The sequence below is a fragment of the Amphiura filiformis genome, chromosome 16 (genome assembly GCF_039555335.1).
Source record: "Amphiura filiformis chromosome 16, Afil_fr2py, whole genome shotgun sequence".
Lineage (NCBI taxonomy): Eukaryota > Metazoa > Echinodermata > Ophiuroidea > Amphilepidida > Amphiuridae > Amphiura > Amphiura filiformis.
The window spans coordinates 18,869,048-18,885,289 of NC_092643.1; the positions used below are offsets into that span (position 1 = coordinate 18,869,048).

The window sequence follows — 16,242 nt, forward strand, 5'->3', positions numbered from 1 at the left end:
TGTAATGTGTAGGTACTCTGTGTGTACCAGTCAGGTACCATGGGGATGATGAACCTGTCCTGGCGGCCACAATAGGGATACATGTACATAGTGCAAACTATTATTTTTCTGATTTATCATAGGACATATAATTGGAGACCATTTCAACTTCGAGCATCCTCTGAATTCTTTTGACCTCGGGAACACCAGCTGGAACATAATTGTTTGTGTTTAAGAAAGTCCAAGCAATAAAGCAAATAATAACATGATTTGCACATCATTGTATAACATCCTTGTCCAGACGTGTCGTTATCACGCGATGACAATGTCACAATGTACACCAGCACCAACCCTCTTCATGAATGGAACTACATATCTTAGCCCAGTTTCTCTTGAACATCCATGTTCTTTTCTGTGAAAATAGAGCAATAAAACATTAAAAGAAAATAAAAAAAATTAGTAAATAAGCTTAAACTGAAAGTTGTTATTGTGTATATCAATTACAAATATGAATCACTGATTAACTTGATAACTTACGCTGAAATTACAGCTAGGTTTAGGTGACAAAAAACCCTGTTCTACAGGCCTGTCTGACCTAGATTTTTGTGTCTCAGGTGTGCTTTTTTTGGAAAAAAAAACTATGAATGGAGCAAGTGAAAAAAATTGAAAAATTTTTACAGATCTTAAAATTTTCAGGTATAAGGTCATTTGCACAAGAAAAATGCTCAACTGGCAAACCTACATGGGTTTATTTCTGTCGCATTTGAGTGTACAAATTGAAGAATCGTGGAGGAAAAGTGAACAAAATGACAGACCATACAGGCAAAAGCAGCCTGCCTATTCCCAATTTCAACAACACAATCTTGATGTCCATCATTTCTATTAAAAAGCAATGAGCACCAACTCGCCGTTTTTTAGTGAGTTTTGAGTACTTTCGTCACCACCTATCCCGCGGCATGTGGGAAAATGATGGCACTTGTAATTTTTGGTTATTTTGAACAGTCTATAATTTAGTTGAAGTGCAATTTTAGCAACAGTTTTGATGTGATGACCCCATCATTATTTCCGAACTACCCTTGCTATTATGGTGTCGTTCTTCATCAATTTCTAGCCTCAAAAGCTTATCGAAGCTAGACTACCAGGGTGCATTCTACCATTGCCAATCCGTGGGTTGTATAGGGTTGGAAATATTTCAACATGCTACACGTTCCACCCCTAGAGTGCACCAACAGGTTAATTCCTGTTAATTAAAAATGTATGTAAACCCAGCTTACAGCCCCACATTTTCTAGGATGGGGGAATCTGGGATGATGGGGGTGAAGTAGGCCTACTTGAAATGAATTGCATGATAATATCATGATTAGGCAAAAAAAATATTATTGTGTTGCCCTCAAATGGGAAATTTAGGTCGGACGGTCGGTTTTTTTTTTTTTATTCTCAAATATTAAATAATGCTTCTTCAATTAGGGACATTTGTCAATTTTGACTTCTGGATACCTGTTAGACATCAATTAAAGACTAGTCTTTCAATAAAATATTACTTTTAAGTGAAAAACATTGAGTTTTTGAACAAATCTGTAAAATTCATCATTCAAAAAAACCAAATTAGACCCTGATTTTTCAGGATTTAGGGTCGGACGGTTGAGAACAAAACAATAATTTTTTTTGGCCTAACGCATGTCACACACATAACACATTTGATCGAGAAGTCTATCTTTAATACAGCTAGGCCACTGATATAGAAACCAATGATTGATTATTATGGATTGAGCTTTGGAGCTACATGTATCTCCAAATCATGTCAGAATCAGTCAAGCATAACACCACATTAGCAATGAAAATTCGGAAGTAAACAACAACGCAGATCACGATGGGTACAGCACCCCAAAAAAGCTGCTCAAATGACACATCATCAGCGAATTGTGAGCATGGGGCCATGGTTAATCTCATAAAATAAAAATGAGCAAACTTTGGCTGCTCAGAAGATACAGATATGTCATCAAAATAAATGTCGGTACCCCGGTAACATTAAACTTAATAAAGAATTTTTTAATGTGTTTGAAAATTGGCGACGATTAAGTGACTGAAGTAGTTAAATAGTTCCATGCTCTATCTCTGTCCGTGTTCACACTCACTGTGTCATCGTGGATAGTAGATACGAGTTCTAGATCAAATGACGCACAGACAGTAAGCTTACTTCAACCCAACAGCTAGAAGCCAGCTGCTCGGTCATAATATTTAATGTTGCTCATCTCTGTGCAATATAATCCTTCTAGGTACATCCACGGCCTTGCTAACGTACATGTTTACATACACATAGCCATCATTGCCCATTTACATGGCATAGCTCTCAGAAATACATGCATGCCATATACATGCATGATATTGAAATCGTTTATTTTTTTTTTTTTTTTTTAAAGGACATTTTTTAACCTTGGGCCATTCATTAATTAAGCCTATTGAGAGCGTTTTTATTCACTTGCATACAAGATCAGATATAAAAGAAGGTGTACCAAGTGCCCAAAATCATGGGTAAAGTACAAAAGATTTGAAAATCCTACCGCTGCTACTGCCTTGTTGCAGCACGGTGCAGAACTCCGGAAACAAGTACAGAATTTGGGTGCAAAGTAATGTACAATTTCAGGAAATATTTATCACTGATGATGAAACCGGATTCATTTTAAGAATATCTTAGATCAAATAATTACCTTCGATTCGAAAATGTAGTTACTCTTGCAATATTAACACCTTTTTGAGCATTTTTATTCCACCACGGCTATGGTTTACGTGCAGACCGCCAGCATCCATCTTTAATTGTGTCAAGGGCATAGTCTCGTTACCAGTCGTTTTAAGCTCTTCGGTACAACTAAGTTGCGGATTTTACGCAAAATAAACAGCGGTGCGACGTCGAAATTATGTCGACATAAGGCATGTCGACCACATCACTATAAACAACTGCTGTTCTTCTGGCAGAAACAGTAGTATTGTTCATGTGTTATTGACTTGTTTTTAGCCATAAGTCAGGCTGGACTTCAAGTCTTTACAACTTCAACTTAAAAAAAACTCGTCAAACAGAAAAAGCTTTATAAAACTTTTTTCAACATTTATGTATTTTATTCAATTGCAATGGTCGACTTTCCTTTGTATGCCGGTATGCATGTATGTGGTTTTGCGGCTTCGCATAGCGATACATGTAAATCATGAAATGCGAAATCATCATTGAACCGAAAAGAGGCGTTTAATTTCAGGCCAAAACTATTATACAAATCATTAAATCGTGTACTTACATTCTCCTAGATCCCCGTCGAAGGTGTCTCCTAAGAGGCTCAGATCTGTAAAGAATGACATACTTGTATAAATAAAAGAAATTTTGACATAAAATAAACGGAAGAAAGTCAATATGGAACACCTGTACTCACCCGCCATGATGGAATATTAGCACGAGGTCATCAACAGCGCCACTGATTGGTCAAAGGGGAAAAGGTCATACAAAGTTTTCATCAGCTGAAAAAGTTTTAATAAAATCAATAGAGCTATGGAATTAGAAGCTAAAAAAAAAAAGATATTATTTTTGTTCTTCATGTTTTATTACTATTTATTTGTGATAAAAACTATAAATACCAAATAGAGCCAGGATTGTTAAAATCGTTGTTAGTTGCAGTAGGCCCCTATTTTGTCTAATACGGTAGGCTACATCTTCTTTTATTCTAGGGGCCTAAGACAATAGGCCTATTTAAGGGGGTACAACACCCCTGTGGTTAATTTGTGACTATTTTTGCATTTTTCTCAAAAATTAATAACACACTGGTAACAAAAGTTATGTATATTATTGGGGCATGGAATCCAATTACTACACTGAAATTTCAGTGAATCAAGACAAACGGTTCAGTAATTATGATAGGAACTTGAGGTACATTCTAGCGGTACCTCATTTTCTATCACATGTATCGAACTGCTTGTCTTGGGGCACTGACATTTCAATGTAGTAATTGGATTCCTTGCACCAATAATATACATAACTTTTGTTACCAGGTCCGTATTAGTTTTTGAGAAAAATGCAAAAATAGTCACAAATTTATTGAGGGGTGTAGTACCCCCTTAAGGTTGGTCTGAACCCTGGAATTATGAAAACTTTCGGGCCTCATAACTGCTAAATTATTAGTCTAAAGAATATAAAAGTATACATTTTTAGAATGGAAATGACTTGATGAATTCATCTGTGAGGTCCAATCTGGGCCAAAATGCTCATTTTTCGAGAATATACCAAAAAACGGGTTTTTTGGCCCAAATTTTTTCAGTACAACGCAAAAAAAAATTGTTTGGCCAACATTTTTTTTTATTATTTTTTAAAAACTAGATAATAATATCTAGGGACCGTTTTTTCATTTTTTGGAATTTTGACCAAATTCACCAAAAATATTTGAAATTTGGGCGAAGATCAGGCTTTTTTATGATTTTTTTGAAAATTTTGCATTTTCTGACCATTTTTGGTGCAAATTTCTCAAAGTTGGTCAAAATTCAAAAAAATAAAAAAACTTTCCCTAGATATTTTTATCTAGTTTTTAAAAATTAATAAAAAAAAAAATTTGGCCAAACAATTTTTTTGTTATGTTGCACGAAAAAATTTGGGCAAAAAAACCCGTTTTTTGGGATTTTCTCCAAAAATTAGCATTTTGGTCCAAATTGGACCTCACAGATGAATTCAGCAAGTCATTTCCAGTCTGAAAATGTATACTTTTATATTCTTTAGACTAATAATTTAGCAGTTATGAAGCCCGAAAGTTTCCATAATTCCAGGGTTAAGACCACCCTTAAATGATTAGGGGCTAGGCCTATGCATGCAATAATTATGAGCCCTGGGGTAGGATAAAATGGGGGGGGGGCGGGCAAGTATTTTTTGGCGAGCCGAAAGGGGGGCAATTTTGGCAAGCCGAGAGGTGGGGGGGGGGCAAGTGATTTTTGGCACACATTCTTGGGCCGCCTTCCTTCAAATTTTAAATTTGTCATTAGGGTAAATTGGGGTAAATGGAACGCTTAAGCAATAAATCACTTTCTGTGGTCAGGAGGGTATCCATGTTTGTTTCAATGAGTAGATAATATGTTTTTACAACTTGTTTTAACAGATAAACTCCCATTTTATGGCTTTGTTTCTTGTATCGGTCCAAATACATGCATGGTCATGGTGTTCCAGTTACCCCAACAAATTGGGGTAAATGGAACAGTGGGTTGGGTAATTGGAACAAGGGGCATTACTTGCAAGGAGCCTACATTCATAGCTATAGGCCTATTTACATTGAAAACACATCAGAATATTTTATTTAACATATATTTTGTGACTAAACAAAAGATTAACAAAAATAATTTTGTTTTCATGTTTTTTTATAAACATGGTAAAATACCGGGGGGTACCACGTAAAAAACACTTTCTCTAGGTACATAACAGAAAAAAAAATGGTTTTCAGATTTTTAAAAAATCAATAGGAGGCCTAATCTACCATGAATTAGTTATTTGTAGTATATAATTTCATAATAATTAAACCAATTAGTAAAAAAAATATTCACATGTTATATATATTTGAAGTCAGTCAACTGTGTTCCATTTACCCCCAAGTGGATCTGTTGTGGGGTAAATGGAACACCAAAGTAATTAATTAGCTACGGTAGCATATTAATTTGCATAATTTCATCATTAAAATCTGCTATTTTATTGTTTAAAACATTTATGTTATTGTAGAAAACAAACATATTGCCAATATTGTAAGACAACTCTCAGCAATTCAAATATTTAGGAATCAATACCCTTAAATTAGTAATGTTCACTGAACCGTAGCACCACTTCAAGGTCAGTGACAACATTTGAGATTTTCTTCCACTCAAATACCGTGAGTAAACCCACGCTTGGGAAACGAAAGCAGAGCGTGTGGCGTTGGGGTAAATGAAACAGTCATGACAGTCGGTAATCGGTATGATGTTGCCCAATTTTTTTCTTGATTGAGGGAATTGTATTCTCAGCGTTCCATTTACCCCCACCGTTCCATTTACCCCAATTTACCCTATATACTCAAAATTCTGAAATAATACTAGTAATAATTATCGGGAATGGTTTCTGTTAATTTTGAGCCGAAAAACGAGGTAAACGGTGAAAGAAACACTGCTTGTTATTTTGGCGCAGTTCTATGGGAGGACATAAAGTCATAATTCTTTGAATTATGACTTTATGTCGAACTTTGCTCTGTTTTACCTACAAACGCAAGAAATTTGACTGATTCCGTTTAGGTACAAGTTTTGACATGATTGTGTAAACATTACAAATATGCCAAAAAATCAGGTTTGAAAAAAATTAACCAAATTCATATTATCGTACATTATGACTTTAAATAAAACGCTCTGAAAAACTTCTTGCCCCTCCCAGTTTGCCCCCCACCCCACTTTTGAGGCAAACCCCTACTTTTTTGCGGCAATTTTGCACAAAATTTGCCAATTTTGCCCCCTCCCCGAAATTCACTTTGCCCCCCCCCCCATGGCCCCACCTCCCGAAAACAAATTCCTGGCGCCGCCGCTGTATAGACCATTTGAGGTTTGCAAATTGTGCAATTACAAGCACACAAGCAAAGAAAGCAATAAACCAGCAATATGAAAAAGAAAGCAACTCACAGTTGCAGTAGTTTCTGACGGTTTTTTTTCAGGATGACTGAGGATAGGCCTACTGACAAAAAATTAATAGACAAAAATTACCATCAAAAACACTGCACCATCAAAAACGAAACAAAACAACAACAAAACAAAACAAGTGAAGCAGGTGTAAATTCAACCAGTCGACAAGGGTGATAAATAGGCCCTATCTAGGCCTATTAATTTTTTTTTCGACAAAAGCCGTAGGCATACTCTGGTATGCACATCACTTTCTATTCGAGTGCACCCGCACCCCAGTGGCAGCACTAGGGGGGGGGGCAAGGGGCGCATTTCCCCCAAAATACCCCAGTTTGCCCCCCTACTTTTGAAGGCAAAACCCCCAAGCGTAAATTTCCGCTTTTTGTGGCAATTTTGCCCTCCCCCTGAAATTCACCCCCCCCCCCCCCTGAAAATTTTTTTGGTGCTGCCACACTGATGCACTTCTCCCTTCAACATGTTCAATGCATGGTATGTTTAAGTGACTGGTATTTTAGTCTAATGCCTACTTATGAAAATAATAGCCCTGTGTATTATCAATCAATTAACCTTTGACCCAAAACACCTGTCAAAGCGTTCGCTGAGCGGTCAGGTACAAACAAGTGCATAGCAACTTCAGTGCCTGCATAGCCTACACATTTACATAATTTTTTTCAGATTTCCAAATCAAAGAGTGCTATTTATTTTCTACTTTTGCCTCGTTCATATTCACTCATGGCTGTGTAAGTATAGGTCTCAGTCTCGTTTTTTCAGTTTTAAAATTTCAGCTTTAAAAATAAAATTAATTTAAATAAAATTAATTTTTTCCAAGTAAATCATGGCATGGCTAGTCATTTTTTTTCTTTAAGTCATTGTACGCCCGGGATTGTACGGTATGAACCTCTTCAGTTAGGGCTGTCATTTACTTCAGAAAGGGGCTGGTGGAACTTGGGAACTGGAAGGGGGCTTGTCTTGTGGAAGTGGTCATGACGAGTACAACAAGTCATGCCTAGAACCTGTAGAATATTTTCTCAATTTGAATTTTATGATCCACCCAAAAATCATCGTATAGATCCCTGTACTAGGTCATGAATATATGGGGGAGCTGTCATAGATTTTTACACCCAAAATATGAGATTCATTTTATACCTTGTTCAAGTTTGATAATATAATAGTAATACACTATACTAGGGGAGTCATCATCACAGTGGTGTAAATTTCTTTTTGACACCTGTTTGTTGTTGTTGTTGTGTTGTTGTCATGTTGATCTGTTAAAAATTTATGACCACTGTGCGAAGCTAAGCTCGTGAATATTTTCACTTTTATATTTACTAGTGCAAATTAACTGCCATAAAAAAAAACCCATAGTTTCCTAAATTTGGAAAATAGGAATTTTAAGACGTTTTGTAACAATATACTAGCCAAAGTGGTCTAATAAGATGTAAATTGGAACAAAAAATTAATGTGCATACAGAGTGTAAAAATTGGCAACTTTTAAAATGGTCAATGAAGTTAATTTAGTCAAAAACACACAGAGGTGTCAAAATGTACTGCACCTTTCAACATCTACAAGCTGTATCAAAATGATTGGTATCCATCAGTTTTCACTGATATGGATGAGCCTGACTGACACATCAAAATTCAACATAAGATCCTAATAATAATTTAAATGTATTGTGAAACAAGTCATAAACTATACATTCTGGACATTTCAAGAGTATCTAATGTTGTATTTGGAAGAGGCAGGCTTTGGTTACCAATCATTGAGCCAAGTACCATTGCCCCCCAATATTTAACATGGTCCGGAGCCCGTTATTATACTAAAAGACTCATTTCTATTTTCTATTTGATCTATAGAAGCTTATTTAAACAAGTTCACAGCCAATAGCAGGCTATGATATCAAAATATTCCCATGACTGCCCTAACACTCAAGTGCCATTATTGAAGTACTTCACTCTTTTCATGGCCGTCGGTTCATGTAAGGCCGTGGGTAGACGGAAGTCCTGTTGAAAAAAAATTGTGTTAACAATAGACTATTTTTCACCCAGGGTGACAGGAAAAATTGGAGAATTGTAAAGAAAATGATGAAAAATTGTGAATTACACATAAAAATTATGTGTTTTTATGTTGGTACCGCCTAATTATCATAAGATGCCCCCTAATATTTTTGTTATTTCCCCAAAGCCTACCCCAGCCCTAGCTTGAAGAAAGTGTTTGCAATGTGTTTATAAATGATAAACAAGATCTTTTTAACATGTCTTTTCATCACAACAATTTTAGAAACAAAGTAAGGAAGCAAACAAAAATATTTGAAAATCCCCAAAAATCGGTGACATATACATGTTATTTATTTTACTTGGCCTAATGATATTTTCAACTCTTTTATATTACAGTGGAAAACGACCATACATTCTATGATGAATAGCTTCAATTGTAGCTGTAGTAGCTGTGAAAAATTTACCAAATTAGTGATTGAGCAACCAGAGATTGGTACCCATCTCCATAGTAACAATAGCAACTTGTTCAAAAAGGCCAACTCAAAGCATTGGATCAAGATTGGGGATAGAGTCATTGTTAAAGACAAATTTAAAGGTAAGTGGACGTGGAGTTGGTTCGACCTCACCTCGAATATGCGGTGGCAGTCACCGACCCATACCAGTCCAAATATATTCAGATGTTAGATAGAGTCCAAAGAAGAGCTGCTAGATTTGTTGTTGGCGACTTTAAATCGCATGAAGTCCAGTGTAACCAAAATGATTCAAGAGCTGGAGTGGGAAGGTTTGGTTGAGAGAAGAAAAAGTGCCAGACTATGTCAATTTTACTTCGTCCACAAGGGAGAATCCCCCAGCACATTCACCAAACTTCAGCAGAGGGATACCAATCATTCCAGTAGGCACTTCACCGCAGATGCATATAAAGTTATTGAAACAAGAACTGTCAGATATCAGAACTCCTTCCTTCCTAGAACTAGTCGTGATTGGAATAGACTGCCCCTTGCTTCCACAACGCAACCAACCTTGGAGAAATTTAAAGCGTCCCTTTTATTAAGCAATTAGCTGCTCGCCTGCACCCCACGGCGTCATGGAACCAAACGTTCTGTAGCCGTGTAACATAATGAAGATGAAGATGGAGTATGATATTGATACCCATGTATAAATTTAATCAGTGGTGGCACCAGAAACTTTATTCTGGGGGTGCAAAGTGATTGTTTTTCAGAAAAACTGTAAAATATTTTGGGCAAATATTTTTACAAAATATTTTGTCAACCGTTTAAAATCTGTTAGAATGTTTTGCATCACATTTTCAAAACTGTTTTATGAATTTTATTAAAACATTTTTATACCATTTAACTCGATCTTTAAACCTTCCTTTTTTGTAAAACATTGTGTGTTTGCTGGGAAGGTGGTGCTGCTACTGATTATTTTTCAGACTATGGTGATATTCAACTTACGCATGTTAGAAGTTCAGATAAAAACAAGATTCTAAGACTGCCCATTTCGATTTTTGGAGCAGTTTTACCGATTTTGTGTTTTTATTTGAGAAATCAGAAAAAATTGTATTTTAAAGTAAAAAAGTAGTAACAATTTTTTTTAAAAGATTTTTTTTGCATATTAATTTTGGTTTTATAAGCAATAATTATGAAATCCATAAACACTATGAAAACCAATCTATAATAATCCTGAAACCTATAAAAATTATTTTCTTATCCAACTGATTTGACATTGTTACCATAAATCCTAATTAAAACAAAAACCACTCGAATTATGCGGTTTGTAATTAAGGGGGCCCCACACAAAGGTGTGTAAATAACAAGGTTTAATAAAGCAAAGGTTTGAACTTAAGTAATATGGAATATGCAAATAAGCTCATTGATATTCATAAATATGCAAATAAAATGACACTATACAGCACATCAGCCCACCGTATCCTATCTCCATACCAAGTTGATCAGTTATTGCGTTTAAGCTGCATAGTGGATTAATGGTTTTGCTTCCACCCGGATGGACAGCCAACCAGGCAGGCAGCCAACCATCTGGATGATAACATAAGCCCCATATTTCCCATAATTTTGTGTGGACGCAGTGAACTAAAACAATGTATTTTGCATTTTTGTTTTCAGACCCGTAGAAGGAAACAAGCTTGTCTTTTTTTTTTTTTAACTTGAAGCCTCATTCAGTTAATTTTTCCTTAAGAGCAACAAAAAGGAAACAAAACATTTTAAATACAATACAGATGATTAGATTTGATAAACAAACAATTAATATTTTCATATTTTTCATTTCCAGGTATTGTCAAGTATGTAGGTCCAATGGATGATGACTTACTTGTACCACAGCTCTATGTAGGCATCAAACTTGATGAGCCATTTGGATCAGATGCTGGAATTTTTAATGGAAGGTGGTACTTTGAGGCTCCTTTAGGGTTTGGAATGATGGCAAAGTATAAAGATGTAAAGAGAGTGAAACCTCCTGATAAGAGGCCTCCTATTTATGGGAATAAGATGTATCCATCTTGCAGACTTCCCAGATGCAGGTAGGTCTAGGGCTCCCAACCCCCCTGCCCAGGCCCAGACACATGGGAGTTTGGTCTCATCCCCCCCCCCAATTTGCAAAAGTATACAAAAAGTCCCAAAATATCCCAATTTGTGAGCGTAGCAATCAGGTTTTTTACATTTTTTGGTCAAAAAAGGTACAAATTTTCGAGCAAATGTTGGAAAGAAAGTCCACTTTTTCAAAATCAGCACCCCAAAAAAAATTCTGCTTAAGGGTCTGCCCCTGCCTATGCTACTGATTTGATTCCAGGGACTTAATTAAATGTATTTTGCACTTTATGAAACTAGTTTTTCCTTCATTCATTCATTGACTCTGTGGTTACAACTTCATTGATCGCAAAATGGGTAGTGACTAGGAATAAGATGGGATAAATGACACAATTTTGACAGGGTCGATCACATTCCAAAATGTTTGGAAAATCCAGCTCACTTTGATGATGGATCCCTTTTTCAATAACTTACACTTTGGTGAAACGTTCATTACTTCATATTCCTACTGACTAATTAATTATGCTAAGGGGTGGGGCAAAAGGTCACATCAAAAGGGGGGAGGGGGCAAAGGATTTTGTTGGCACATCCAGCTCACTTTGATGATGGATTCATTTTTTAATGACTTATACTTTGGTGAAACCCTTAATTATTCATTACTTCATATTCCTAAATAATAATGCTAAAGGGTGGGGCAAAGATCTTTTGGCATGTTAAAAGGGGTGGGGGCAAAGTTTTCGGCACATCGAAGGGGGAGGGGCAAAGATTGTTTTATTCCACCACCCTAAATATGCAATGAGCATGAATGAAAAAAACCTTTAAAAAAATCACTATTTGGTTATTGTTATGATCATCACTTGTGTACACTCACACACCTTCAACACTACCCCACCCACTCCAACTGAGCACATGCATGCTACAACCCCCTCCCCCCACACACACTTATTTAAATCTACCTGTAAATGAAGATGTTGGGGGTCAGCTGGTTCTACTTTGTCAATTGCCCACAAAGCATTCAAAAATTCAAAAAAAATTTGAATTTCAGAAAATTTTATCCCAAAATTAAAGTTAATTTTGGCATTTGCAGGCAAAGCGCACAAAATTGAGCAATTTTGCTGTTTTTTGGCCAAAAACATGGTGTTTATCTGGCTAAACAAGTAGGGTCACAGGGCAATTCTGGCAGATTTCTTCCTGGTAGATAGAACTTTTCTTAGTGGGCTGGAATTTTTTAGGGATGAAAAAGGATGGCAGAGTAAAGTGGAGGGAAATTGACAAATGGGGACAAAGATTTGGGTTTGCCCACTCACACTAAAAAAGCTGGGTTATTCCTTCATGTAATTTTACACAAAATTAGGGTTAGGGTTAGTTTAAGATAAGGGTTAGGATTAGGGTTAGGATTATGAAGGATCAACCAAAATCTGGTTGCAACGCTGTACCTACCCACTTCTGCTGCCTATGGGAAATTCCCTGTCTAAACAAGAATTTGTTTTATGATCTTTTTTTGCGTGTTAATGTTTGACTCTTATCTTACTTATTTTCTTCCTTCTTTTCACATGTTTCAGTAATTCCAAACAGGACACAAATAGCAGGAGCATCTGTGGTAGATCATCTACAAATGACAGCAGTATATCAAATAAGAAGACATTGGTCAGGAGAATAACGCATAAACAAATAGGGGTAAAATAAGCAACTTTGTATTTCAAATCAAAACATTATTTTGAATCTTATCTTTCCTAATATTACAAGCAGAGTTAAAGGAAGGTGACCTGATATATTTGGAAAATCAAATTCTTTAAAACTTACGTAAAACATAAAATGTCATCCCTTTAAAGCACTCATGCAAAAAGAAAATGTAAATGTTTTTGGTAAATGTGACTAATTCCTAATGGAATTACATTTATACAGTGGTAGTTTACAGTGTTTTTATTTAAAATGATAATCATCATGATCATGTCATATATTGATTTCAAGTGAAAGGCCCTATTTTTCTCATAAACATATTGAAATTAGAAGTTCCAACTCGGTGTATTTCCCAAGATATCATCAAAAAACTGCCTAATTAGTCTCAACTATGAGCTACTATGGTATACCATAGTTGAGACTAATTCGGCAGTTTTTTGATGATTTCTTCGGAAATACACTGTGTTGGAACTTCTAATTTCAATATGTTTATGAGAAAAATATGAGCTTTCATCCGATACCAAAATCAGCATTTTGATGAGGTAAAGTGGGGGATGAGATTTTCAATCAGGTTACCCACCTTTAAGGTCCGTTCATGCTTCACTGCATCTACTTTGTGGTGAGATGTGTTACCCACATTGCAGTATTTTCCCAAAATACTGCCTTGCAGTATAGTAATAAAGTTAAATTAAGTTGCATGGGATTTGCAATGCGTTGCAGCAGAAAACGATTGATACATTGGTAATGCAACGCAGATGCAGTGAAGCATGACCTTTAGAATGAGCGACAACTTTCACGGGCCCTTAGGTCTTAAATCTACGGCCTGAACCCAAATTGTAAAATTGCCACGTGCACCCAACAAGATTCATGTTAGACTGGTCCACATATTGTGACACTATAACTTAGACTCCCAAATCAACAAGAAGCAATGCCAAAATATGTGAAGGAATTATTCTCAAACATGAATATAGTATAAAAATATATACTGCCATGAGAGGTTCTGGTTAAAACTATGGGCCCGAGATGAGATCAATAGTATTAATTGATCTCAGCGAGGACCATAGTTTAACTAGAACTTTCGAATAAAGGCAGTATATATTTGTTTTATATACTTCATTAATATATTCTTTGTTCATTGATTGGTTAAAAGAAAATTATTTGACGTTTTGACTCTCCAGCTTCTATCCTGAGTGAACAGCACAACCAATTTAAGCACAACCTATATTTTGCCCTTCAAAAAAATCGAATAGGCTAAAATCGGGCTACCCAATTACAGCAGCGCGAAATCACGCTATGGCAGTTTCGTGTGCGTGAACTGTTCCATCGCATCGAATGCGCGCACGCGGAAGGCATGGTCAAAAGTACTATTTACTGATTGGAGGTACTATTTACGGCTCATCCGGGACATTGCAAATACTATTTACGGCTTAGAGGTACTATTTACGGATAGGAGTACTGATGGTAGAACTATTTTTGGTCATGTGATCCACTTTTAACCAATCAATGAACAAGAATACATTAATGAAGTATATAATATTTTCTCTTTATCATAACTAAGAGCCTGAAAGACAAACAAAAACGTTAATAACTGGGAAGCAACAAACTTCACTCAAGCAACACAAAAGCATGTTACCCCTCTCCTTATTAGTCTACAAGTCTTTAAGCAAAAAAATCAAGTGACGACACAATATACTACCTATAGAAATTTAATCTCTAAAAGGTAACCACTCACTATTGTGATATCACAAAACCCAATAATTCTTCTATTGGGAGCAATAATTTTGAAGTCGGCATTGAGTTCATCTTGCTGACTTTTGGCCTGATTTTTTTTACTTCAAGGGGAATACTCCAGGGGGGGCACTCACATGTTAAGGTAAAGGTGTTACGGGAATGTGCGGCGCTCAAGGGTCCCTTTTTCAGGCTCTCCGGCAGTTCCTTAAGCCCCACATTTGGATCTGCTCCAGTTCTTTGAGCCTCAAACTCTGACAATAATTATTGTAGCTCATTAAGCTCAAATTTGGAAATAATTAAGAAATTTTTAGCTCAACAGCCTATAATTTGGCCCTAATTTCAGTTCTTCAAGCCCCTATTTTGCCCGAAAATCAGTTCTTACTTCCCAAAGTTTGGCGCTCAGCGCCGCACACCCCTGCCATCATTTAAGTTGAGTGCCCCCGGGAATACTATAATTAAGACTTTTGCAAGTATATACCATTGACACTGCACTGAAGACCTCTAAATTTCAGACCATATCTAGGTTACTCCTTCATGTAATTATATACGAAATTAGGGTTAGTTTAGGGTTAGGATTAGGGTTAGGATTAGGGTTAGGATTAGCTTACACGAAATAATTACATGAAGGATCAACCCATATCTGGCATCTGCTACTGAAAGACTTATTATTTTGGTTCATCTTTCTGTCACTCAAAGACTAAGTATTGAAAAGCATCCATACTATCTCCTCCTCATCATATTTTTGTTTTTATTCCAAACTTTCAGACTAACAAACGACAACTCACCAAACCCAAAGCAGCAGATGAATTGCCACCAAGGCTACGACATGAGGTATCCAAATGGAAGCAAGACAGTACCATAAAACAACCCGATATCATGAAGACAACTCTCACAAAACTCTATTTAGCTAGAGAAAGAGGCAAAATGGAAGTCCAAGAGACAGCAAGAGATACAATGAGAAGCAAAGTGGCAGACAATTGAATACCTGAGTGGAAGAAGGGCCCAACTCCAATTTTTAACAAAAACGAGTTAGACCCATCATGTTATTGCCAACAGACTGTTCTTCCTTGTGTGTGAAAGATGAGCCAAAATCCACTCTCTAAAATAGTCTTCCACGTACACTTAATCATGGTTTTCATGGAAGAAATGCCCAACTCCATAAATATTGGGTTAAAGAGGAATTTTTGTTCCTCCATGAAATCTGCTTTTCACTATAATAAACTTTCTTGCTAACATATTACATGCTTCTACTTGTGCAATTAATGGATAATTATCAAATTTCTGTAGCTATTTATAACACATCTGCTTACGGAACTACCGCTTGCAGTATATTAGTGGAAGAAGGGCCCAACTCCAGCTCAGTATTAAGACCTGTACCGTTGCCATGGAAACATCATATATAATTTCGAATGTATGTAATAATGTATGGCCATGTAGTAAAGGTTCCCTGAAGATGAAAACATTCTGCCTATAAAACTTTAAAATATTAAGTTTTTTCTTGATATCTCAAAAACAGTTTTGATGGAGTTGGGCCCTTCTTCCACTCAGGTATTCAATTGAATGCTGGCTCAACAACTAGCAGCAGAGACAATGAATCACATATTGGGAAATGCCGAAAATGTGATCAAGCAAAATCAGTCTGAAGTCGGGCATATTCAATTTT

General features: G+C 36.3%; 2 protein-coding genes across 2 annotated transcripts in view; one reads left to right on the top strand and one right to left on the bottom strand.

Moving 5' to 3' along the window:
- LOC140135678 (serine/threonine-protein phosphatase 4 regulatory subunit 1-like) overlaps positions 1 to 3,447 on the bottom strand; it is a 125,271-nt gene extending 121,824 nt beyond the window's left edge. The window contains exons 1-2 of the mRNA XM_072157263.1: positions 3,399 to 3,447; positions 3,267 to 3,311 (exon numbers count right to left, since the gene is read on the bottom strand). Of these exons, the coding sequence (XP_072013364.1) occupies positions 3,267 to 3,311; positions 3,399 to 3,405 (52 nt within the window). The 5' untranslated portion in view covers positions 3,406 to 3,447. The remainder of the gene's footprint in view (positions 1 to 3,266; positions 3,312 to 3,398) is intronic.
- The window catches only part of LOC140135680 (uncharacterized), a 48,443-nt gene extending 32,868 nt beyond the window's left edge, over positions 1 to 15,575 (top strand). The window contains exons 2-5 of the mRNA XM_072157267.1: positions 9,022 to 9,220; positions 10,915 to 11,161; positions 12,731 to 12,845; positions 15,345 to 15,575. Of these exons, the coding sequence (XP_072013368.1) occupies positions 9,043 to 9,220; positions 10,915 to 11,161; positions 12,731 to 12,845; positions 15,345 to 15,560 (756 nt within the window). The 5' untranslated portion in view covers positions 9,022 to 9,042 and the 3' untranslated portion in view covers positions 15,561 to 15,575. The remainder of the gene's footprint in view (positions 1 to 9,021; positions 9,221 to 10,914; positions 11,162 to 12,730; positions 12,846 to 15,344) is intronic.
- Positions 15,576 to 16,242: the final 667 nt, after the last annotated feature.